Below are 26761 nucleotides of genomic sequence, written 5' to 3'. Positions count from 1 at the left end.
TCTTAATTGCTGGTGCTGCTTTTCTGATGCCACTGGCCCAGTCTCAAGGTTTGCTCTCTGATCTGTACTGCGCTACATGATGCCATACTCCACACCAAATGGAGTGAACGTAGGTAACAGGCAGCGCTTCTGGATAGGAAATAGGAGTGACATTTGAGCAGTATTATCAGCATATATATTAGTAGATGCAAGGTAACTGCAAGGTTCCGTTTTTTTCAGTATTTAAATGAGGTCTCGCTTGCTTTTATGAAACAGAAAATAGCCAGTCTCAAGTGGTGAAAATCCTCTTGGCATCTCTTGATTTCAACTTGGGTGGAGGTGGTGGATGTCTTGTGGAACTTCTGTGTGTTGCGTCTGTAGATATGTCTGCATGTCTAAGATGTGCAGATATCCTGTTTGCAGAATTCTAAGATATCTATAAATCAAAATATAGTGTTTTAATTAAAACTCTCAACTATAAAATTACAGTTCTGTCTGAACAGTTCATACATACTGCACCTAAGGTCAGTAAAACTGAAATGCTAGTATGAATCTTTTTATTTTCAGTTTGTTTACTCTGTCTTTAACAGCACCTTATATATAGTTGGCTTCATGGTTTTGTTGATGGCCAGTTGCATGCCTTGATATTGCTCTCAGTAGCTTTATACAAAACTTTTATAGTAATTTAAAATTCTCCAGCCATACTATTGAAAAGAGTTTGTTTTTAGTGTGAGACAGTTCAGTGTGACAGTGTCCCTTTTAAAGGCAAAATTAAAATTTTAACTGTAAAAAACCGACTTCTCTCCCCCAACCTTGGCATCTCCAAGTAAGAAATGAGTGACTCTTTCCCATCCACCCCCCTGCCACAGAGCTGGTCTATGGAGATCAAGGGGCAAAATCACAACTGGTATAAATGGACCTGTCTTCAATAAACCTGTGCTTGCTTTACACTACCATTGAATTTAGCCACAAGATTAAACTATAACCTGCTTAGCTATTCACTGTACTGTATTCACTGTCTCTCCATAGTGTGAGAATCTTTTTAAACCATGCAGTCAATGGGTATTACTGCAGAAGTGCTATGTCTACTGGGAGCTGGGAGCAACGGTTATTTTAACAATGTTGTCTGTGGGGAAGCTCCATAGAACATTCACATACCAGTGCCCATGGGCAGAAGTTGCTGTAAGGAATTTTGGCTTTGGGGGAACTCCCTAGCAGCAGTTGAAGTAGCAAAAATGAGTTTGTCAGTAGGGAGCTGACAGCTACTGTCCAGGCATGCTTCTAAGGTTGTGTTTTCTAGCTCAACATGAACTACGTCACATTACCTGCATGTGTGCAGTTAAACACAGATTCTGCCAGCTGAAAGAATGGCTCTCCAAGAATTGACTGATAGCCCAGGTGACTTGTGTGAACAAGATACTGAGTAGCATCTTTAAAGAGCAGATCACTTTCTCCATACTTCTGTGAGTGAAATAGATGGAACTTAGAATCCAGATTTGTTTCCAGAGTTTCCTTAACAGAAAAGAAAAGAAAAAACTCAGAAAGCAGAAAACAAAATAGATGAAGCAGGTAAATTTTCAGCCATGTAGCAACCTCACGTAGAGAGAGATGTACAGGATTCAGCTAGTGCTAGCCTTATTTGGGGCTCTTGCAGTCTCCTCCCGCAGGTTAACTCATTGTCTGTTGCAACACCACAGAGGCTTGTTTCTCAGCAAGAATATGATCATGATGTAGGAGCTACTGGTGCTGAAACTCTCCTTTAGCGAATCTGAATGGTCTTTTCGTTAGTCTCCTATGCAGTCTTAAACCTTTAGTGCTGGCTGTGGAGGTACTTTATTTCTTATTTTGTTTGGAAGGTTTTGGACTCTGGACCTTGATGGGGTTTTCAATAGTGTGTAACCAGAACAGGATAACAATCCTTTCCCATCTTCTGCCTTACCTGGGATTTCATCAGGAAGCCATATATCTTGGTGGTAGTCACTGGTCGAGTCATGACTACGTTAGGAGGAACAGGACCGAGGTTACAGTCTGCCCAGTCTGTGACTGCGACACGCCTTCCATCCAGACACAGCAGCTCAAAGTCATTTAAGGTATAACCCATAGCCCAACCTGAGCTTTGCAGACCTGCAAAGGAGATGGAGAGGCAGTAGGGTTGAGCTCAGTAAATCCTGTGTTCCACACCATCAGCTAGATCTCGGTTGAGACATGGTGAAATCCCATGCAGAGTATTAGCAGCATTGGAAAGGAAAAACTCTCAGTGCACTGGGTCCAAAAACTACAACTTGCCACAGTCATCTACAGAGCATGTATAGTGGGTACATAGGAGTTTCTGTAGGGAGGCTTTGTATTTCAGTGACTGTAGGCTGTGACAACTGCAATGTATATCAATACCATATCAGCCCATCAATCCATCTTAACTTGCAGCTGGAAAGACCTCTTAGAGAAAAGATAATTCAGTCTCCATGACTATTCAGCCATTAACTGCTCTTCAGAAACTGCTAATCAGTGTGTCTGTTCTAATGGAGGTCCAGTTCCTTATGGGTACATGTATCTTTTCTGAAAGACGACACAGTGTCTTACAAACACCTTTCTCTGGAATTTAGACTGCAGAAATTTCAATGTGCTTTTGGGAAGACTCTCTCCTTAGTGGTTTGCAAGGCCAAATGAAAATGGAGTTTCCTTTTCTTCTTCTCTCCCTGAAGGCTGTGATCTGTTTTATCTGCTATTAAGATTGGCAAAAAGAGTGTTTGGGGGTTTCAATGCTTTTCTGTTTTAAGCTGCTCTAACTAAAATTAACTTTCATTTTAAAACATGCCAGTTGGCAGCCCTTCTGTCCGTTGTACTGCTCTGCTTTTTGCCATTTCTAAAGTAACTTAGTTGAGAGACAAGTAGCTAATTTTACATGGACAGTAGTGAGATTTTGTAGCCATTTATATGCACTGTTCTTGTGTCCAAAATAACACATTATGATAAAGTCAGATCAGTTCTCTTGTCATGTAGAGTCTGTAGGAGCCTCAGAGCATTTCCCAGCACAAACAAGGGTTTTACACTTCAGCATATATTGTGGTATCTCTTACCTTACTACCCCGAATTTCTTCACTCTCTGGTCAAGCATAAGGGTATACAACTAATACTACAACTATACTAGCCTCTGGACAAGGCTGTGATGGCAGGGAGAGTCAATGGGTCTTCTGAAGCTATTAAGGAGCCTTTTTCCCAAATGGGCACTTCCCAAGTCTTGTTTCTCTCTATCTTCCTGCTGTCACTGATTATTTCCTTCTTTCCCCTCAAACTAAATTGTAACATTCAAATGCAGACTTTAAACCCAGACGAAACAGCTGCATGCTCAGATTAGACCTTTGTATGTGGATGTTTCGGAATCATGATCATTGTTTGGGAAGAAACTTTGGTACCAGCTGAAATTCTCAAAGGATGGGACAAATTGAATCTCACTCTCAATATTCTTGAGCAGGTTATGATGTTCCAGGAATGCCACGTCCCCAAAGCTCCTTCCACTGGGACTGCCGACTAGACACCTAGTGCAAGGGAAAGCAATAGTTTATCACAATATCAGATTGAGAGACTAGAACTTCTGGGAGCAGTAGATGACTGAAGGATTTGGATACTAATTTGAGTCCAGTCTAGGTCACTGGTTGCCAAAAGGTACCACCATATGCTGAAGCAACTGGATAATCTATGTGTGAAATGAGTTAGTGGTCTGTGCTGGTCTTGGGGAACGAGTCTCTTACAAATAACTATTTGCCTCCTTGCTGGCAATCTCAGCAAACAGACCAAAGTCTCAGTGGGCATGGAGACTGAATAACCTCCTCATTCCTAAAGTTGACTCCCAAATTGGAGTTGAGGCATATTGGCAGGGCAGTATAAAAAAGATCACAATACCATATTGCATCTGGATTTCTGTCTCTAGGGCTGCCAAACTAATACTGTTCAACTACATTCATTGTAAATACAGAGATTGGAACATTTTATTTATGCTTTCTCGGTCTCCAGTTATTTTATATTCTCTTTCCATTAGGTGGTGGGAATGATTTCTTCCCTACATAATTGCCTTTCATATCCTGCACTACTACTTGTTCAAATTCCAACTATTACCCCTTCAGTTGGTCTCCGAGTAGGCTTGGGTTTGGGCACCAAGTATCATTAGAGGATTCTGAGTTAAGAATCACTATCTTGTCTGGTTTTCCATTAGAAATGGCAATATAACTTTTAAATCACCAGCCAGCTGAGCAGTCCCATAGCAATCGCAGTTGAAATAAAATACACTGACCCAAAGGCAATTTTTACGGTCACCAGCTTTTAAATAAGACTCCAGCCTAGGAAACCTGCAGGCAAAAGAAATGAGCCATTTCTGGGTGATGCTTTTAAGCTGCATCCTTGCCTCAAACAGAGGGACTTACCTGAGCGCACCCATGTTTCCATAGTAGCGTTCATTATGATTCGCAGCACACCTGCTGGACGCTTTCGCCCCTTCCATCTCATCACCTCCAATACAGACTTTGCATAGGTTCCTGTCTGCTCCTGGCATACAACCCTTCCAAAAGTAACTCTGGTAAGCTAAGAGAAGGAAGAGATGAGGTTAGTCAATGTGGGGCATTTCAAAATATGTTCTTTCCTAATAAAGGACAGGGACTGCTACTGTATTTCTCCATTGTAAGATAGTTTGCATTAACTGAGCCTGTCTCCTTGTCTCACCCAGCTACTAACATTAGAGGACCAGACACTTTATCCACTGAGTAGGTATGCTCTAAGATCTACCGTAAAAGAGTTCACAAATTAACTCCTGCTTGGGTGAGGGAGAATGGCAGACGGCAAATAAAAAAAACTAAACTTTGCAGGTGAGTCTGTGTATGTGGGGGAACACTGACTGCATCATATTACCTACAGACAGGGATGCTGCTCACTTGCCAATAGCTGGAAGTTTTAATTAGCCACACTGAGGGCAGCTCAGTTCCTAACACTTGACCTCTCTGATCCATTACAGACAGAATCCGCCAACCTTCAGAGCATGGTACAAGACACTTTGATCAGGTATTAGATTATGGGTTTTAAAGCTGGGTATGGAGGGCAGTTGTTGGGGAGGATGGGTATCTGTCTTTTATGAGCAGTATTTAATATTTTTAAACATACTGTGGTGACAAGCACATTATAAATAATTTCAGATGTCGAGGTTACTAGCAGTGCTCCCACTAGAAATCCATTAGACCAGGAGAGTATTCTGGAGGGACATAGTGGAGCAATGGTGAATGTCATAAGTGATGTGTACGAATGACTGAAGTCTTCCACTCTCCCTCCCTCCCTCCTTCTTTCCCAGACCCTCTTGGCACCATCATTTGTCCATTTGGTAGATATTCTGGTGCAGTCCTTACCAGAGCCGATATCACAGTTCACAGTGTTGTTCTCCAGAGCCCCCACTGTGTACCTGGAGAGGAGCAGCCACCCCCCAGGACTGTACAGGTGACTGTGGCAGGAACGCCGTCCCCTCAGGTTATGGATATTTACATGCCTGTCATTCTTCTTTGCCAGGGCTACAGCGTAGACAGGTGGCAGTGCTGTGTGACAATGACAACAACCAGTTAGACCGAGCCAGCAAGACATCTTGGATGGGAACAGTCTCCATATTAAAAGTAAGTTTTAGAACCGGTTGTATCCTCCCTAAAATGACATTCCTGCCTCCCCTTCCCTCGTCCTCTGTACTGAGCTCTTTCAGTTGCAGGGAACTGAAAGCTGTATTGACTTCCGAGCCACAAAAATCCAGCCCTGGCACTGCTGCCTGGGACAGTGAACCCTCTAGCCCCCAGACAGAAGGTTTCTCCTTCCAGAACCAGTGCGCGCACACCCCTTATGCTAGCATAAGTCCCAACAGCTGTAGCTCAGGGCAAGGTACCATCACTATCTCTACATACAGCGAGAACTCCTCCTCCTGTCTCCTAACCTTCCTCTATCCCTTATGGAGCCTTGTTGGAACGGGTTTGGGGTTTTTTGGCTGAAGTTCACGCGTCTGCTGCATGACATCATCACAGCTCCGTGGGGGTAAAGTATGAACCAGCAGAGCCCTGCAATTGCTTTTAGCTGCTCTGCTGAGTAGTTGGGAGTCACCCCACTTTCACAGCTCTTAGGAATCCTGTCTTATCCCAGCAGAGTTGCCTGAGGCCTGGTCTACACTGGGGGGGGGGGGATCGATCTAAGTTACATAACTTCAGCTATGTGAAGTTGACATACTTAGATCTACTTCACTGTGGTAAGTCGATGGCTGACCCCCCCCCCCCCCCCCCCCCATCGACTCTGCCTGCACCTCTCGCTCCGGTGGAGTACCAGAATCAACAGGAGAGCGCTCGTCGGTCAATTTATCACATCTTCACTAGATGCAATAAATCGACCCCCAGTTGAATCCATCGCTCCGGAGGTAAGTGTAGACATGCCCTGAGCATCCTGGTGGAGCCACTTCACTTAATTAAAGTAGAAACCCATACTTCAAAGATCCTCCATTACCTTTATCTGCAAGGTGGGTCAGCTTCTTTGTTCTCCCAGCAGCTGGGGCACACCCCTCTCCTGGGCAGGAGAGATGAGCAAGAGCAGAGTGATGTTTGAAAACCCCAAACCATATACACAAGAACTGGTGACTGGCTGCTCAGTGTGCGCTGAGCATGTACTAGATACCAACATACTCACTAAAGAACGCCACACGTTTATAGGAAAGATGCATCTGGAGAGTCTAATCAGGGGGCAGGGGGAAGGCCTATTCCAGGGCTCACATTGCCAGCATTCCCACCATAAAAAAACGCACTCATGAAGTGCACGTGGCTTGTGGGTCAGGCAGTGAACACTTACTCAATGCAGGGGATCTAATGACATCGACTGTTACTGAGACAGAGGGACTCTGCTCAGCTAGATGAAGAATCGGAATATGGGAATGTTCCCTTCCTCATTCCCAAGTATCAGATCATGGTCTTCTCCCTTTCCCAGCTGTGCTGGATCAGAAAAGGGTTTAAGGTCTGCCACATTCCCTGTTCCCAAAATGGATGTGGTGTCATGGACATCACAGGTGCAGAAAAAAGGGTTTTTTTTGTCTCCTCCCTCCACCCACCACTGAAGGTATGTCTACACTGTGATAAAAGACCTGTGGCACAGCTGTGGCTGGTTCAGCTGACTTGGGATTTGGGGCTATAAAATTGCAGTGTAGATAATTGGTTTCAGGAAGAGGGTCCCAGAGACCAGGTTCCAGCCAGAGCCTGAATGTCTACTCTGCAAATTTTATAGCCCTGCAGATCGACTCAGCTGGCATTGGCCAGCCACAGGTCTTTCATTGCATCGTAAACTTACCTCGAGTTCTTGGGGAGATGCAGCTTCCTCTAGATTTTGGTTTCTCAAGGCTAAGAATCTTGCACCCCATCCATTAATTTCTATAATCCTTTGCATTTATAGCATTTTATCCAAGACTTGTGAAGCACTTCACACACTTTATTAGAGACTTGCAGCATCTCTCTTGAGGCAGGTCAGTATAACGGTTTCCTTTTATAGGTGGGGAAACTGAGGCATGGATTAAGTAACTTGCCCAAGAGCTCACAGCCAGTCAGTGGAAGAACTGAGAAGACTATTCAGCTCTCTTGGCTCCCATTCCCCTGCCTTTGCAGTTAGGCACACAGCTGTGTGGCAATTTCACCAGGTTTTTAATGGCAGCTTTTTATTTTTATTTTTTTGGTCTTCCCACTGCCTGCCCCTCAGGGATTATTGTGGAACAGAAAACTCACCATAGCATTCTGCAGCTACTGAGACCAGCCCACATATCCCTGCAATGTAGGCATGCGTGGCATCCAGCGTGGCTGCATCGGCCTCATTACTCTGCCAACAATATCAGAGAGTAACACATGGGACTGTGACCGATATTGCAACCCCATGCAGTATTTGGGGACCACAGTCTTATATTTATGCATGATTGTGTTCTACTCCATGAAGGAGGGCTACCACAGTTCCTTTAGGAACTAAAAACTGTAGGGGGTGATTAAGGTGAGTCACTAAGATGAAACAACTCTAGAGAGGTACCATCCCCTGGGGAGGCCTGTGTAGACTAATTCAATCTGGTTTTTCATAGATTCAAACAAAAAACGGCTTTTGGTTTCAGAAGGCCAAGTGTGAACTAATTTTCAGCCTTCTTTTAATTCATAAAAGGGCAGGACCTTGTGGAAGGGTTGGAAAAAACTTTGGCCTACTAGGACCGATGGGTGACCTCTAATAAGCTGTTAGCATACATATAGGAATGTGTGTTGGTTTTTATACATTTTCCTCTAGTACTTTTGCCTAAAAATGAATGTATGTTGCTGTGTGAAGGCTGGTTGATAACTGCTATACACTGTTGTGTAGCCTATGGAGAAAGGTTAACAACAGATACTGGACCCCAGGTCAGACCTGCTGGAGGAATCACAGTGAGGTACAGAGGGATTGCAAGTGTAAACCCTCTGTCTGGAGGGAGAGAGATGCAAAGAGGTGATGGTTTGAGAGCCTGAGGCCTTAAGTAGGTGCCCCTGAAGACCAGGACAGGTGGTGTCAAAGGTGTAGTTAACCCAGAAATTGTGACAGTGACAATTTAGAACCTGTGTAACTTATGTAACTGAGTGCCGATCTCTCCCATACCCCAGTGGCTGGGGGGGCTGAGGACCCTTCAGTCTCATTCTCTTCAGTGCCTCTGTTGGTTGGTTTTATCTCCATTGCGCCCAAGTGTTTGGGACAAGAACAGACATGTCTGTGCCTTTCATTCCCGTTTACTCCATATAGGTTCTTACCTTGATCAACTCAATGCAGTTGGTCATTGAAGCGGCTTGGACACAGACCAGGGGGTCAGATTTGATGTTCAGGGCCCACTCTTCACACTTGCGGTGCTCAGCATTGCTGACGCAGCACCAGCGTATCACACTGTTGTCCAGTGAGCTCCCTGCAGCAGCAGGAAAGAGAGTGCAATGGGGTTAGCATCACCCATGTACTGAGCTGTCTTTACCAATTGGCTTCTTTGGGTCTGTGCATGTCTCCCCCTTGCGACGAGGTGGGGGCCTCTTTGTCCCATTCCCTTGGGAGAGCTCTCACCTTCATGGCCTAGTCCCTTCAAGAGGGCTACGTAGTCCAGGCCAAGGATGTGGGAGATCTCTGCTTTGTCCTGGAGCAGCTGCAGGTGCTGAGTGGCATCGTGGAACAGCAGGTTCTTCCCCCTGAATGGCACTGAAGTGAAGAGCTCAAACTTGGCCCTTTCTTTTCCATTCTTCCCAAAGAGATGCTAGGAAAAGTACAATGGCTTTAGCTGTAGAGATGCTGCTCGTCTCCTCTGTGACTAGCCGCCTTGTTGCTACACCTCCTCTGTCTAGAGTCATGGCAAGTATGGGGTGATCATAATGTAGTACTCAGAACTCTAACACTCCCTGGGATTAGGGCAAACCCTCCGTGCATCTATCTTAGGTGTTGGTTTCCATCCCTACATGGTCTGGGACCCAGTTATTTGAGGAACTGCTGCTTCTCCTGTCCCATCCGGATGATCATGATTTGCTTTGATGCTCATTTTCTGCTCCCGCAGGGGAGCCTGCTGTCTGCAATTGTCCAGGCAAGAGCTCCAGACTACAGCATAAGATGTATCTGTTTTGGTTAAATTATTCACTTACCCTGGGCTATTTCAGGGGCAGGATATGGAGGTTTGTAAGAACTTTCTTAAATCTTATGTAGTCGGTGTTCAGTTTTGATTGAATACGAGATGCCTGGAAGTGGAGGCAACAAGCACTATTTATCCACTAGGGAATGTAAATATGGGGATGGAGACGTAATCAAGGGCTTGCACCCAGAAGTCCTTGAACCATATGACAAACTGCATAATAATTCACATTGGTGGGCACTTGGAGGCTAAAGGGAAGGAGACTTTGTTTGTTTCTCCTTTCTCCAAGGTGATCCCGGCAATTAAAGACTGGTAAGTCTAACATCAGTAGCGGGCAAATTAGTTGAAACGATAGTAAAGAATAAAATTGTCAGACACCTAGAAGAACATAACTTGTTGGGCAAAAGTCAACATGGTTTCTGTAAAGGGAAATCATGTCTTACTAATCTATTAGAGTTCTTTTGAAGGGGTCAACAAACGTGGACAAGGGGGATCCAGTGGACATAATGTACTTATATTTCCAGAAAGCCTTTGACAAGATCCCTCACCAAAGGCTCTTACGGAAATTAAGTTTGTCATTGGATAAGAGGAAAGATCCTTTCATGGATTGAGAACTGGTTAAAAGACAGGGAACAAAGAGTAGGAATAAATGGTAGATTTTCAGAATGGAGAGGGGTAACTAGTGGTGTTCCCCAAGGGTCAGTCCTAGGACCAATCCTATTCAACTTATTCATAAATGATCTGGAGAAAGGGATAAACAGTGAGGTGGCAAAGTTTGCAGATAATACTAAACTGTTCAAGATAGTTAAGACCAAAGCAGACTGTGAAGAACTTCAAAAAGATCTCACAAAACTAAGTGATTGGGCAACAAAATGGCAAATGAAATTTAATGTGGATAAATGTAAAGTAATGCACATTGGAAAAAATAACCCCAACTATACATACAATATGATGGGGGCTAATTTAGCTACAACTAATCAGAAAAGAGAACTTGGAGTCATCATGGATAGTTCTTTGAAGATGTCCATGCAGTGTGCAGCAACAGTCAAAAAAGCAAACAGGATGTTAGGAATCATTCAAAAAGGGATAGAGAATAAGACAGAGAATATCTTATGGCCCTTATATAAATCCATGGTGCGCCCACATCTTGAATACTGCGTACAGATGTGGTCTCCTCATCTCAAAAAAGATATACTGGCATTAGAAAAAGTTCAGAAAAGGGCAACTAAAATGATTAGGGGTTTGGAATGGGTCCCATTTGAGGAGAGATTAAAGAGGCTAGGACTTTTCAGCTTGGAAAAGAGGAGACTAAGGGGAGATATGATAGAGGTATATAAAATCATGAGTAGTGTGGAGAAAGTGAATAAGGAAAAGTTATTTATTTGTTCACATAATATAAGAACTAGGGGTCACCAAATGAAATTAATGGGCAGCAGGTTTAAAACAAATAAAAGGAAGTTCTTCTTCACACAGCGCACAGTCAACCTGTGGAACTCCTTGCCTGAGGAGGTTGTGAAGGCTAGGATTATAACGGTGTTCAAAAGAGAACTAGATAAATTCATGGAGTTTAAGTCTATTAATGGCTATTAGCCAGGATGGGTAAGGAATGGTGTCCCTAGCCTCTGTTGGTCAGAGAGAGATCACTTGATCATTACCTATTAGGCTCACTCCCTGTGAGGCACCTGGCATTGGCCACTGTCGGTAGACGGGATACTGGGCTGGATGGACCTTTGGTCTGACCCAGTATGGCCATTCTTATGTTCTTAATTTCAGTGGCGTGGCCTCTCCCCGTCCACTGCTCACTCCTACCTGAGCTTCTAGGAGTGAATCAGATTAGAGCTAGAGGAGACCTAGCTATCTCTCCAGGGCCACGGCAGAATGGTTCCCCAGTCAGTGCTTTGTCCCTTGTAATTTTAAATATCTCCAAGGGATGGCGCTTTGGTCACTTTGAGTTTGGAATAGTCTCCTAAGCAAATAGATGTTGCTGTCAGGAAGCTTTTCCTGATGTTCGGCCTATATTTTCCCTTGCGTAATTGTTAGCCAAGATTCCTTGTTACTCCCTCTTGTGTAACTCCTCCTACCTGAGTATTTGCAGTCTTGAGTACTCAGATGTTGTTACACTGTCCCCCATTTCCTCATCTCCTAGTCAAGCTACACACCCAGCGCCTGCTTCAGTGCATCAGCAGAGCACAGGTGATGGTCTGTGGTGGGAGAAACCTGACCTGGAGGGGATAGAGCTTGGGACTGTAGCACCATAACCCCATTGCAAACCTGTTCTATTTGGGTGGGGATGGGAAGAGAGACGAGGAAGAGATACCTGGGAACTAGTGGGCATAGCCTGCAAAATGGCTGTGGCTGGGCAAAAGACCTAGGAGATGCACTAATTCTGTGTGTATCCCAGGAAGATGCAGCCAGAAGTTGGCTGAAGTTTAAATCTCCCCCATTGGTGAATCTCTCCTCTGAGTGCAGCTGCCCCTGTGAGCAAAGAAGTGGCAAACTGCACCTCCTGTGCCCATAAGGGTGGTCCAAGCCCATACTATTAAATTACCTCCCCCTAATATATGGCATTACTGCTTTCCGAGCACTTGCCTCTTAAATATGTTTGATTATTTTTCCCTCGGATTTGAGTCCAGGCTTGGAACTGGGAATGAAACTCCTTTCTCCAGAGAAAGAGGGTAGAGGCAGATGCCGGAGTTAACTTTCTTGGTAATTGCTGGACACTATTGTTAAATATATATATTGATAATGCCCAGAGGCCCCAATCAGGATCAAGCACTGATTTTAATACATGCTGTACAAAAGTGGTCCCTTCCCCAAGCCTTTAAGCCCATAGATATTTAGGTACCTAACTCCCATTGACTTCAGTGGGAGTTAGATACCTAAATATGTTTGAGGATCTGGACCTTACTATTTAAAGATCTCCACCCTCCACACATTAATAACAAATGGAGGGATGTAGCGAGAGCAAAGATCTCTCCAAATTTACACTACACTGAGCAGCTGTTAGTATTCTGGAGAGCAGAGAGAGACCTCCACTCCTGCCCTCTCTCTCCTAGATTGTATTACTTTAATACTCTGATCTAACTTTAAAGGCTGTGTGCACTCACCCTCTCTCTCCAGTAGCCTTTGGAACTCTCACCAGGGTACCTGTCCTAGCAGATGACAATGTTGGATGTCCCAGAGCAGCCTCAACACCTGCAGTCTAGCTCATTCCATCTACACCCAGAGAGGGCTTGGAACCAGATTAGCAGTTCCAAATTACCTGGATCAGGGTGAGGAATTTCTTGGTGATCTTCTGGAAGTTGTGGCGGCTGATGATGGCACGCCCAGGCCCACGACCCAGGTTACAGGTGCCATAGGCACTCAGCTTTGCTGTGGATCCATCAGGACACAAGAGCTCATATTCTTCTTGGTCTGAATCTAAAACAACGGGGCAACTATCAAAGCTGTGAAGTGAAACCCGGCCTGGCAGAGGAGAGACAGCATTTTTCAAGGGAGCCTGCTCCAAGTCTCAGTGCCCAAGCAGGACAGTAAATGCCAGCTGTCAGCAAGGAAGGTTTCTCTCTGAGCTGCTCCCCTTACCAAAGAGAGATGTTAAAGCACAAGGACGTTGGCTGGGGAATTTGAGATGCTTTCTGAGAAGCAATAATTTAAATGTTCTTTAAAGAAAAAGAAGCTGCTAGACCCCTTCGAACGACTGATCTTGGGTAGGTGATGCAAATTTTTGGTCAGGTAAAAAGCCTGGCCAATGAAAACTGCTCCTCTAGCAGAGCTACCCATGGAATTGTAAAGAGTTCCTCATTATATACTATCAGCCATGCTGTATAAATAGTGACTTCTTCAGCCAGCTGAGAGCTAAGGCAGTAATCTAAAATGGAAAGCTTTGGTGGTTCTGACAAGGAACATCTCCTGTGAGCCACCATTCCCCACCTAACTTCCACTCTCCATTTCCCTCCGACTATTGGAGATCCGAGGCATACCCTCAAGAGTTGCTTGCCTAGATTAAACTCAAACTGGACTCGATAATGCATTAGGCATCTTCCCCCCCAAAGCATCCATGTAGAAAAGAATACAAGTTACAGGCCAACAGAAATCGGAGTATTTGGGTTTACCTGTGCCATTCATTATTGTTAAGTGATCTAGGAAAGCAACATCTGCTACTCTGTTCTTCAAGCACCTGCAGAGAGATTAACACAATCCATTAGCACTTAAACCTGCTTTTCTCCTCCTGCCATCCCTTCTTCCCCCCCAAAGCCGCTTCTAATGCAAGCAGAGTGGGGGTGAGGTCACCTGAAGGCTCCCTCAGAGTCGTAGAAGGGCTCACTGCTGCTGGTCTCACAGAAGTGGTTCTTGTTCCTAACGTAGGATTTCGGTCCTTGACAGAGAGCACAGAGCTGAGGGGAGGTGACGCCAACACCTGGGATGCAGCTGGCATTGAAATACTGACTGATCACTATAGACATAAGAAAAACAGTCAAGTGGCAAAGCCTGGAAAAGATAACAGTAGCATTCCTTACGTGCTACTTGTAAAAAGTTAAGTATCAGAGGGGTAGCTGTGTTAGTCTGAATCTGTAAAAAGCAACAGAGGGTCCTGTGGCACTTTTAAGACTAACAGAAGTATTGGGAGCATAAGCTTTCGTGGGTAAGAACCTCACTTCTTCAGATGCAACTTTGTAAAAAGTTATTAGTCTCCAGTAGGGCTAGCTTGGTTGTCTAAGCTTCAGGTATGAAATACTTCCTGAAACTACAGGGTCAAATCTTAGTTGGGTCGAGTCCATCTTTCTTCCTTCTGAGGGAGTTAAATTCAGTTTTGTGCACTTACTGCATGGGGCCCCCCTACCCTTAAAATCCAGGGCCCTGTCTGCTCTGTGTGTTCATTAAAGAATCTGTGGCACTTTCTGTAAGAACCTGGAGTCTTTGACCAGCCTCTGCTCACTGTTTGTGTACTTGCAATACCACAGATGATTGCTACTCTCCACCCCACAGGTGGCTGCACTTCACTGGTGCCGGCAGGATCCAATCCTCCATTTGGTGAGATTTGAGTGAGGAATCTGACCTACCGTTTGTCAAAGGCTTTGGGATCCTTTTGGAATTAAAGGCATGATAGAAAGGTAAGACAATATGCTGTAGAAGCTACCGTACAATGCTTCCCTTCCCCCAACCTCCCATTGAATACAGAACACAGGTGTTTCCTGTTGCTCTTGCTAAGATAGCTTTTCTGTTGTGTGAGGCATAACTGAAAAGACACTGGCAGAAGAGGGCTAGCAGCACGTGGTTAAGCTTCCCAAGTGGATAACTGGTCCACCAACCCAAAAGCTCTTTGATCTTGGTGTGTTCCGTATAGTTCAGTAGGTGTTACACCTGCCACCACTTTACTCTCCTTTACATAGGCAGGAGCTTGGCCCCGAGGTGTCTGTCACCGTCCACTCACCCACCTTGGCTCAGAGGCTGATCCTCATCCCAGAGGAGCTCATTCCTAGCCAGGAGGAAGCCCAGTGGGATGTTCCAGCCTGATGTCCACCTGGCTCCATTGTGGCAGCTACGCACCCCCCTTAACCTCTGGATGTCCAAAGTTCCTCGTCTGGCAATGGCCACAGCAAACACGCAGTTTCCTAATGATGGGAAAGGGGAGATACAGGAAGAATAACTATCCCTTTAATAAACTTAGGACAACTGCTGCAGTGCACAGCGATGGGAGGATCTCTGTGCCAGGGCTAAGGAAAAAGTCTCAAATAAAATGGAAGAAATGCAGTTACCAGCATAAGCCGGGAAAGGAGAGTTGGTCCAAAAGGAACATTCTGTTGGTTACGTCACTGCTCAGTTTGCCAAGACACTACTGCCTAGCCAAGAGCTACCAACATGCAAAGCGAGGAATATAGAACTTAGAGATGGAAAAGGTCTATTAGAAAATCCAGTCCATCTGTCCAAGGCCAATGTGGCCTGATTTCCATGAAACATTGCACTGAGCATTTGTGCCATCTAGTTTCAGATTCTGCAACCAGTGGGGCTTCTGGCACTTACTTACCTTCTGAATCTTTCACAGTCTAATACCTCTTAATTCCATGATGATTCTGATATTCAGCCAAATATTTTTCCCTTCCTTAATTTCATCCCATTTCTTCCAGTTATTCCCCCAGATATCACTCTAATACAACTCTCTCCTTTGGATTTACTCCCTTCAGATCTTTTCAATTGTATAATTTTCGTTTTGGCTGGGCCAGGCTTTAGTTCTTACTCCTTCCTTGTAAGTCAACGCCCTTCCACCCACTGCTCAGTCCTGTTGCTCTTCTCCCTCCCATTTGTCAATGTCTTTGGTGAGGGCTTTGTGATCAGGGGGAAAGGTAGGGATGTATCTTCAGTCTACCTGCAAGGCTTGGAACTCCAGGATGCAGTGGGAAATGGATCTCCAGAGACAGAGGAAGGGGTGGGTTATAGGTACTGGGGACAGGATTGGAGGATGGAAAATGTTCTTTAAGTGCAGGATATTATTGACATTTATCTCGAAGTGCTTTACAGACTTCTATTAAGCCTCTCAAACCCACTCTGAAATAGGTGAGAGCTCCTCAGTTAGAGCTACTGAGGCACAGAGATGGGACAAATTACTTAATGTTACGTAGTGAGCTACTGTCCAAAGCAGGAATAGAATCTAATCCTCTACTCTAACCACTACAGATACTTTCTGTCACTGAGGATAGGATTGACTGTCCTATACTGCTCTGGGCTGAGGTCATCTTAGAGTTATCCATTGTGGTGCTTTCTCTTACTCTTTCTCTTAGTGATAACATTAGGTTACAGTGAAGGTATTTTACAAATGCGTTTGTTGGCTAACCTACCTTCCTCATAGATCTCCTTTGCCACCGCAGTTAGGCCGTACAGCTTCACAGCAGAATAAACATCTCCAGCATCCAAGGAGACAGCATCTGCTCTATTCACCTTTTTAAAAAAAGAAAAAATCCATTTAAGAGAGTCCCTCTGTCCATGGGAACAATAAGTGCCTTGAAGACTAGGGCTCTCACCGCAGACTTTTCACAACGCTTTCTCAGTTTTGGTTGGATCCCTGTTTCTCAGCATGGTGGAATGTCATCTTGAACTGATTGTCAAATATGTAACATGTCTGTGTCAGTACTCATCTTGCATGAAGCCTGAGTATTCTTCACAAGCCTAATTTGGCAAGAAGACATCCCTTCTCCACCTTTCCTTTGATCCTTCCACCCCAAGGATGAAATCCTGGTTTTGCTCAAGTCAATGGGGAAAATTCCCATTGACTTCAGTGAGGTCTGGATTTCACTCCAGATCTTCTTTCTTCTCCCCCCCTCCCCCCCCATCCACAAATACTGGCTGAGTATTCTCCTCACCATGCATCTCCAAGAACCTTTCAGACACTTCTAGGCTGGTTCCATCCTTAATCATACTATCTGCAGCTCCTACTAAGTATAGCTTTATCATCTATTAACAAGGAGCTCAGGACTGAATGAAGAGGTGGGAGACCAGGTTCTTCTCTGACCTCAGGAGCAGTTCTTTTTTTCCAAGTCAGAGCTGGGATCCACTGGAGGAAGCCAGTGCTGAATGAGCATGAAGACTGAATTCCCTTTTCCCAGTCAGGTTTCGGATGCATTAGCAAAACTGTACAACTAGGAAGGCCAGGGCTATATTTTCCTTTCTCCCCAGAGGAATTTGTCCTTAAATGCACATAGCCCTACGAGAAGCACCATCCCATCAGTGAAAGTTGTCTTAAACCTCCAGTCACTTCACTGCCTCATTTCATATTAATTATAATTCAAAGGTATTTTTATTTGGAAAAAGGACAGCTCTTTGGTTCAGGAAAGATTAAGTAGAGGTTAAAAATGGGGAGGGGCAGAAAAATTGTTAAATATAGTTGAACTAGAATTGAAATCTAAAAGCCAAGGGGACTTTTGGTATGTCTTCATGATTTAACAGCTGTAGGGAGGAGACAGATTTTGCTCATTTGCTCCCATATAGCTCTTATTTATTTAATTGGGATTACAAAGGTGTAACAGAATCTCTGTTTTGGCTCATCATTGGCTGTATCACTGATAAGTGATTTTTATCACCTGGATCCTTCTTGCCTGCCCAGATACTGTGTACTTTGTCACAGATGAAATACCATCACCATGATTGCCTAGATTTCACTTTCCTATGGATTCTATTTACTAGTAGTTGTTACACCCCATCCACCCCCCCACACACTACAGAAGAACTAGACTTGGGGTTAAGATAAACTCTGCGATTCTCTACAGACTCACCCTGATCTTGTCGATACAGTCATGAGTATTTTGAGCTCGGATGCAGGAAACCCTAGCAAAGGAGTTGATTGTAGCCAGAGGTAGGACAGCCAGGAGTGCTTTAGATAACTCAGCACACTTCCTCTGCTCCAGGTCAGACAGGGTGCACCATCTGAACTTCTTCCCTGCAGGATCAGAAGGCAAGACACGTGCTCTTTAAATGGGGAGAAGGAGATTCAGAAGAAGGGACGTGGAGGGAGGAAACTGACCATAGCTGATTTTAGTTTTTGTTCTTTAACAGGAAAAAGTAGACTGTTTTCTAGGGTCAAAGTGCCCAAGGGAGAAAAGTCTCATTTAACTGGAACAGCATTTCCTGACTATTTTCCCTACGACTACCCCTTCAGTGCTAGGATTCTGTTTTCAATAGTGAGATGCTCACATTAAAGCACCAGATCCAAAAACAAAACAACAACAAAAACACCTGATCTAAGGGTGAGTTTGAAATCTATACCCCAATCAGCAGTCATTTGCAAAAATCAGATACTATATATAATATGCTGAACTAAAACCCTAGGTCCAAACACTACTGAACTTTGGGCTTTTGAGATCATGATGGGAATTTTACGGCTTGGGCCTGTTTCTAAACAATGTAGCTGCCTAAGTTATCCAGCGGACAATAAAAAACTGTTTCCTGGACTTTTCTTTGGTTAGAGAAGTTTGCTTCATTTGCTGAAATCTGCCAAGGAGGAACAGGAACTGGGGTAGCTTGTAAATACTCAATGTTTCTAGAATATTTTAAGTTCTCAGAGCATTAATTCTTGCCACCCCACCACTTTTTCATGCAGTAGGCAGGAAATATTATCCTCGTATTATAGCGGATATGCAGAGAGGTTACGTGCCTTTCCCAAGATGACACTGAAAAGCAGTAACAGAGCTGGAATTGGAATTCAGTTCTTGGCTCTCTCCCATGAAAGCAGCCCGTAGAGCTGAATGGAGCATCATGAAGGCCATTCTTTACAAGGAAAATAGATTATGTTTTAAACTGGGTTAGCTGCCATGTTTTCACTAAAATGACTTTAAGTAGGATTTTGCAGCTAGTGTAGATGTGTCAAGTTGTGTTTGTTAGCTGGTCGTCATTAACCCCAGATTCACCTTAGGGGGCAGAAATGATACTGTCAATAAAAAGGATGATGACTATTGTTTGTGTGTCCCAGATCAGTAGTAGCCTTGAATTGATACTAAAAAGCAGCGACAAGATGAAGACCTAGCTACTAAATTGACAGCATCCATTCAGGCTAGAGTTCTACACAGAACTGACTACACTTTTCCATAGCTCCTGCAGTGGGTTTGTGGGAGGGAACTCTGTTTTAGAGGTTACAGTATAAAACTGTGAATCACAAATTCTGAGTTCCTTTCCCAGCTCTCTCTCTGACTGTGGAGCAGACACAGATTTCTTATTTGTGCTAATTTCCCCATCTGTAAAATGAACATCCCTGCCTACCTTGCCAGGGGTGACATACAGGTTAACTAATGCCTGAAAGCATTCTGAGAGTATCACATGTCCCGAGAGCACATCTAGAAAGAAACTGATGAAGTCTGATCTCTGATTATTTTGATGTGTTCAATCTTGATAATAAGTGCAAAGTATTATTGTTTCTGCAATAATACAGTATATAATACAACTTTTTCTATAACCTCAGATGCATAGGCATAGTTTTTGGTAATATTTTTCATTCTTGGACAATTCTAATTTCGCTGTGATAATGGTCTCTCTCTTTACTGATGTAGGTTTTTTAATATAGTATGTTATCACAGGAATGTGTTTCATAGTTCGCATCCATGTCCTATACATTCTTTTCAGCCATCAGCACAGCCTTCCTTGGTGATATTCAGTGGAGAAGGCAATTAGCTATGAAGCTAATTTAGTTACAGATTTGGTCCCCAATCCTGCAAACACGTATGCACAAGCTTAACTTTGTGTATGTGAGTAACCCCCTTGAAGTCAATGAGATTAGTTTTATGCATGAAGTTAAGAACATGCATAAATGTTTGCAGGTTTGGGACCTAAATTGGCCTATAGATGCTAGTAAATTTTCACTTTTATCTTAAGATCTAGAATTAATCTGTGGTGCACTGTACAAGTACAGTCTTGCGTCTGATGAAGTGGGCATTCACCCACGAAAGCTTATGCTCCAATACTTCTGTTAGTCTTAAAGGTGCCACAGGATTCTCTCTTGCTTTTTACAGATCCAGACTAACACGGCTACCCCTCTGATACTGTACAGGTACAGTTTACTGTGCACTCTTAATTTAAATGACTTTCGTGGACATGTGTCCAGAATACATTGTCATACGTGGTACAAAGAAATGCTGTGTGTTTAAAGTGGTACAAAAAAGATGATGTATGCAAAATAATAAGTGATCATGTAACTGAAGAGAGGACCCTGTGTAAACAAAATAATCATGTAATTAAAGACCAGATCAAATGCATTCAAAGAGTTGTATATTCAACTTTACCATTGTAGCTCCCTGATTTTTAAGTGCTTAGCTGTGTAACATTGTTTTCTTAATATAGGGTTGGGTTTGGGTTTTGTTTTTTGCAGAAATTTTATTTTAAAATGTATAAGTTTAATTACGTAAGCTGCCAATACTGTCAGGAGCTGCCAAGCCCCATGCTTTAATCATAGTTCAGCTGGATTTAAGAGAGAATCTTAGTTTCTATGATGCTCCATTCCAAATATAAAAAGGTTATGTCTACACTACAGCAGCACAGCAATGGGATTGTAGCTGTTCCGCTGTAGCACAGAAGCATAGATGCTTTCTACATTGACGAAAGGAGTTTTTCTGTCGATGTAGGTAATCCATCTCTCCGAGAGGCGGTAACTAGATTGGTGGAAGAATACTTCCATCCACCTAGCTGCATTTATGCTGGAAGTTAGGTTGATATAGCTGCAGTGCTTAGGGCAAGAAATTTTTCACCGTCCTAAACTGTGTTGGTAGGTTGATCTAAATTTTAGTGTATCAGGGGGTAGCCGTGTTAGTCTGTATCTACAAAAACAACAAGGAGTCCCAAATAAATCTGTTAGTCTTTAAGGTGCCACCAGACTCCTTGTTGTTTTCCTAAATTTTAGAGGTAGGCTAAGCCTAAATTGTTTCACTGTGTTAAGGCTAGAGAACAAACAGGTCTCATCAACTATTCAAAGCAAACAATGTTGCAACATAAGTGCCAAAGAACAACTGCATTCAGCTTTTGCAAGGATCCCTAATGAAGTCAACATCTGCCACAGATCAAACAGGGAGACTAATACCAGATGAGAACTGAAGTAATCAGAATAGACACAGACCTAACAGCAACCATTTTGTACCATAAGAGAAAAAAAAAAACAAGCATAAAGTGCCTGAGAGTTCATGTTCTGATGACTGTTGCCCTTCTCCCTCCCTCTCTGCACCAGTCTTACCTGAAGAGAACAGGGTGAAGGTACCCAGGACAAGTAAGGTGGCTGTGGCTGCCTTCATGATGACGACAATGCAGCAGTAATCCCACTATACCCGAAGCCTCCTCTTGTCTCATACCAGGGATTCCAATGCAATGACTGGAGCTGCTGACAGAAAACAAGAGGGGTTAGGCATCAGCACAAGAAACCAATAGAAACAACAGAGAAGACTGAAAAATGGATGGTGTGTCTGAGTAGGCAGGAGGAATGGCAGCCAGCCATGAGGTGAGAGGAGGATTAAGGAGGCGCAAGAGGCCCTATTCCTAGGCATCGATGGAAAGCATTAGTGTATGTTATGCTCTACCATGCGCAGGCCTCTCTTGGAGGTACAATCCTGACAACGTTCAGGCAGACACAATGTGGGAGCATGCAATATCCTGGTGCCTAATTTTTTGCTGTAGGCTTCCAGCAGTAACTTCAAGCTCACAAACACCACCTGGACCCTGAACAGAACTCATTAGTTGCCTTGTCTGTGCTTGTGAGTCTGTACCTTAATGTTCACCCTTTTTACAAACTAGATTTTGTACAAAGTATGCCTTGTGCTGTATCATTTGAAAACTCATCTGGTGAACGCTACTGTCCTGGTAAAATGTGTGTGGCAACGTTGTACGTGAAATTATAAAGTTCTATTGTATAAGACATGTTCCAAGTCTGGGGAAACCACTTCAACCGATTCCCCAGATACAAAAGGCTAGCCAACACCTAAGCTAGGTGTCAACATAATCAAATGGACTATCACCTTGGTAATGGAACAGCTGGAGGTTCCCTTGCAAACAGACTTTCTGTTGCCTGAACCCCAGCTGGAGATGAGTCTCCAGAATTGCTATAAGAAAGGGGAGCAAATTCCCCAGATTCTCTCTCCTCCCTTTCTCTCTGCCCTGAACATCCACAACGTCTGAAAGACAAGGAAAGGAGCACTGGACTGGGGGAGGAGTTCTGGCTGAAAGGCATCCGATAAGACTGCAAAACCATCTGATGAGAGAGACATTTTGCTTTGAATTCACTTAGCTTGTTAAGTGAGATATTAGTTCATCTTACCTTTTATTTTTTTATAGCCAAATTCTGACTTTTATGCCTCATTACTTGTAATCACTTAATCTTTCGGTCGTTAATAAACTCGTTTTATTGTTTTATCTAAGCCGGTGTGTTTGGATTGAAGTGTTTGGGAAACACCATTTGGGATAACAAGATTTGTGCACATCATTTTCTATTAATGAAATGATGGACTTTCAAGGAGCCTGTATTGTCCAGGAGGGTACCGGCAGTACAAGACTCGCATTTCTGGGGACAAATCTGGGACTGGGAATTTGCTGGTTTCCATCTGTAATATAATTCAGGAGTGGCTGGCTAAAGCACTCATACAGTATAGCTGGGAGTGATTTATATGCTGGAGACTGAGAGAGAGCAGACCAGGAGTGGTTAGTCTCACAGCGAAGCAGTGTAAAAGTCATCCCAGGTTGGAGAATTGAGGGTACACAGCTGTCCATTGATCCAGACAGTACCCTGGATAATGTCACAGTGCTCCAGGAAGAAGTTGTGGTGGTTAAATTTAAATCTCTGTCCTACACCTACCTGGCATTGTCTCACTTTGTGGTTTCCATTCTAGTATAGCAGCATGAGGAGTTATTAATTCAGGATGGTGCTTTTCATCTGTAAAGTACTTTACAAATAGTAAGAACCCGACTTTTGTGCCTGTCTTTTCCTGTGCAGTTATTTTGATTGCATAGGCAAATTGGATATTTGGGTATGCAGAGTAATTAAACATGTGAAGAAAGATAATTGTGTAAAAATATCTGCATATCTGGGGCTTTTACTCTTTGAAAATCAGCCCCTGTGTGATTAATCCTCACAATTTCCCTGCGTAAGTGTACCAGTGGTTGAAGACTGTTAATGAGAAGTGCACACACTCTGTACCATGAGAAATAAATGAAATCTGTGCCATTGGTAAGAGAAATACTGTAGTCACAAAAAAAAAAAAAAAAAAAAATCTTTAGTAAAAAGCATTGAAGTAAATACATTTTTGTGAGACACAGGGAAAACGCTAACTTTTTTTGCTTTTAAAATGAATAGGTCTTTCCCTTTTCACTGGACATCTATGCCTCTGAGGTAAGTAAGAATTATCTCAATCTCACAGATGGGGAAATTGAATATTTAAGAGACTTGTTCAGACCACTGGACCACACATCTCTGAGGGCCACTGCCAAAAATCATGTTTTAAAAAAAAAATGTTTATACCTGCTATATAGTTACAAATAACTCTAATCAAAAAGGCTCAGATTCTCAAAGATATTTAGGGTACATCTACATGACAGCTGCTACATAACCTCCACAGTGGCACTGTACCTGTGCCACCATAGCCTTATAGCGTAGATACTTCCTGCACTGATGGAAAAACCCTTCCATCAAGGTAGTTAATCAATCTCTCTGAGAGGCAATAGCTACGTTGATGGAAAAATTCTTCCATCAACTTAGCTGTCTTCACAGTGGTTAAGTCAACATAACTGACATTCAGGGCATGAAATTTTTTACAGCCTTGAGTGATGTAGCTAGTCAATCTAATTGTTAAGTGTGATTAGGCTCCTAACTTACTTTGAAATTAAGAGTCTGCATACCTTTGAGATCTGGGCAAAAGTGATTTCCTTGTGCCTACCTGGGCATTCAGGCCAGAGCAGTGCTTTTACTTACTTTCCTGTCTCTTGCTGTTTCATGTTCTAGCATGAATGTCATCTGAATCTAGGTTTCTCTGTATTATGTATTCTCCCTTCTCTGAGCACTTAGAATGAAGGGTTACCTGTTAGTCATCCTAGCAGGGGATATGATTAGCCCTATTATTTGCACACTAGGCCATCATGCCTACATTTAAAAACAGAGTTTAAGCAGAGGTGTATCACTCATTGTCACAGAACTGAGCTAGTGCATAAACTATTGCTAATAGGGATTTCTTCAGTACCCTTTCCTATTCACTGGCAGGGTATGGCACATATACTCCAGTTCCTGTGTTCTGGAGAAAGAAGGCTAAATCCCCAGCGTTTTTTTTTGTTTTGTTTTTTCCTGCAGTGACCCAACCCCCACCCATGGACTTTCCCAGCACACTTTCTTCCCTCCCCACTAATTCATTTTCCCCAGTATTCCTTCTGACCCCTCCCACCTAATACACTCCCTCTTATACTCATTCATTTTCCCAGTGCTCCTCCCCTTCCATGTTCCCCACTTACTCCTTTTGCACTTCTGCATGGGGACTACACTGCTCCTTTCTCTATTCTTAGACGCTTCCAAGACACATACTGTAATGCATTTGTTGCCTTGTAACCTTTCCGATGGTCATGGTTACAAGACTAGCTCCACCTCTGAACTCTCTCGGGTCTCTGCCTAGTCTCAGATCTCCCATCTTTACCCCTCCTAAGGTAGAATTACATGGTTTTTACCACTCTGAGAGTGGGGCCCTGGCCTGCAGTGTCCCATGTATTGACTGTCCCTACCAAAACAGGTCTGCCTAGGCTCACGTGTGGATCTGCTCATTAGAAGCTCATACCCAGCAGTAAATACAGGGACCAGCTAGCCCTCCTAACCCAAAGTGTTGTTTAATCTTAACAGTGCGAAGAAAATATCACAAGAGAAAAAGGGTTTTAAAACAGGAAGTCTACACCCACATCTATTTTACCGAGAATCATAACTGCTGGAGGCTGGGTGTCAGTCTCAAAAACCTGTCCCCTCCTTGCGTAAGTGCATGTCTCCTAATCCTCCTGGACCTTTTGATTCCCATCTTTCTTCACAGGGCCTGAGTCACTCCTGCGGCAACCTGTGTGGCAGGTCCAACAGGCGATGAATTGTGACATCAAAATTAATGGCTTTTGGATTGTATCGCAAGTGTTTGCTGAGATATATATCCACCACTACGCCTTTCCTGGGTACCCTTCCTGACAATCCTGCTATTGCATCAACTCAGTATATACAAACATTAAGTATCACAATTAAGTCAACACATAATAGTCATTCATCATTACAGGCAACTCCAAATCTCTCACACCCACCTCTCTGACATACATCTTGTATTATCCTTATTTCAGCTGCCTCCACACAAGCCTGAAGCAAGTTTTCACATGCAGGTTGTTTTTTTGTTTTGTTTTGTTTTTTTTTAAAAAGGCCCATGTGATGGCTAACTCTAATCTTTGCATTACTCACCTACTTGAGTCTCTGCTTCCCTGGCCTTGTCAGACCAGCTCTCCATGAAGGGATGGGATTTTTCCCCCAGCTCTGTAAGGTGGAGAGAGTTATAGTATAGTTACTGTATGTCTTAACAATAATAGCGCTAGTAATAGGTGCTGGCGAAAGGAGACCTTTTAAGAAAGATTCAATATAATAGTTAGTCTGTACTTTAGAGAAATAACAGATGGGAGATACACATTAGGCCAAATTAGGGTGACCAGATGTCCTGATTTTATAGGGACAGTCCTAATATTTGGGGCTTTTTCTTATAGAGGCACCTATCACCCCTCTATCCCTCATCCCAATTTTTCACACTTGCTATCTAGTCACCCTAAGCCAAATTGATTCCTGACATAACCGCTCACTTTAAGGGACTGGATCAACTGCGCCCGTATTGCATGGTACTTTTACAGACAATTTAAAATGTTCTTGTACCCTTATGACACCCTCGACCTAATTCAGCTCTGGTGCTAATGGTTGCTGTTCCTAGTAAAGTCATACCTCTTAGGCTAGGGCTGCATTTGGCTCCCCATGTTTAAAGAAGACAGAGATAAGAGGTATTTCCAATGCAGATATTAGTTCTGTAATAGTGAAAATGCAGGGAGCTGGGGGGAAATGCATCTTCCTTTGGGCTGCTTATACAAATGTTTAGTTCTGCAGCTCGTTGTTGTGATGTGAAAAAAAATAGAGACTGGAAATGAAAATATGCTAATTGCTGTTTCAGCTTGGCCAAGGCAAAAATACTCTTCACCAGTGTAGAATAACAGTTCGTTTCACAGGAGCAAACATCCTTTAGGGCTTAGGCTAAGGTGATATGGCAGCTGGACTTGTGGGTTCTCGTCCCAGCTCCACCACTCACTTGCTACATGATTTCATGTCAATTCTAGCCCCTTTCTGCCCCATTTTTTGTACAATGGGGCTAACACTTACCCAGCTCCAGGGGGAAGGGTGCAGGGTGGTTCTGAGCCCTAATACGCGTTTGCAAAATGGCCTGCGACTGTAGGACATAGAGGAGAGCGGTCAGGGAAAGGCAAAATGTGACTGTGCCCTCACGCAGAGACAGCGCTGTCCCCTCCTAGGTAGGAACAGGACACCACAGCCTCGCCCCCTTTCGGCCTGCCCCGATTGCGGCTGTGGCTGCGCTCCCACAGGCCGCCGCCAGGGGGCGGTGCGAACACGGCCGCTTGCGG

At 43.7% G+C, this 26761-nt stretch overlaps 1 protein-coding gene across 2 annotated transcripts; it reads right to left on the bottom strand.

Annotated features, from left to right (window-relative positions):
• Positions 1-158: 158 nt before the first annotated feature.
• On the bottom strand, positions 159-26628 carry LOC128824980 (serotransferrin-like). Of its 2 annotated transcripts, none has more exons than XM_054007002.1 (19): positions 26502-26628; positions 25548-25619; positions 21330-21473; positions 17893-18056; positions 16462-16561; positions 15064-15240; positions 13919-14081; positions 13741-13805; positions 12891-13048; positions 9076-9262; positions 8778-8926; positions 7749-7839; positions 6490-6549; positions 5367-5549; positions 4398-4554; positions 3433-3515; positions 1919-2103; positions 1305-1491; positions 159-415 (listed from the first exon to the last, which is right to left on the bottom strand). In XM_054007002.1, exons 3-19 carry the CDS (start codon positions 21385-21387, stop codon positions 375-377), a joined length of 2208 nt encoding a protein of 735 aa, XP_053862977.1. In that variant the 5' UTR covers positions 21388-21473; positions 25548-25619; positions 26502-26628; the 3' UTR covers positions 159-374. The 2 variants fall into 2 exon arrangements, with proteins under 2 accessions (XP_053862977.1, XP_053862976.1); XM_054007001.1 differs by having other exon boundaries at positions 21330-21470.
• Between the last annotated feature and the right edge of the window lie 133 nt (positions 26629-26761).

Source organism: Malaclemys terrapin, chromosome 16, assembly GCF_027887155.1.
Source record: "Malaclemys terrapin pileata isolate rMalTer1 chromosome 16, rMalTer1.hap1, whole genome shotgun sequence".
In the NCBI taxonomy this organism is placed as follows: domain Eukaryota; kingdom Metazoa; phylum Chordata; order Testudines; family Emydidae; genus Malaclemys; species Malaclemys terrapin.
The sequence above is the reverse complement of the archived record's forward strand: the minus strand, read 5'-3'. Positions and strand labels throughout refer to the sequence as shown.

Coding starts and splice junctions, on each gene's coding strand:
- LOC128824980 (XM_054007002.1), bottom strand. CDS start 21,387: ATGAAGGCAGCCACAGCCACCTTACTTGTCCTGGGTACCTTCACCCTG. Junction 5,550..6,489: donor GACCCACCTTGCAGATAAAG/GTAATGGAGGAT, acceptor ATTGTCACACAG/CACTGCCACCTGTCTACGCT. Junction 4,555..5,366: donor GAACTGTGATATCGGCTCTG/GTAAGGACTGCA, acceptor TCCTTCTCTTAG/CTTACCAGAGTTACTTTTGG.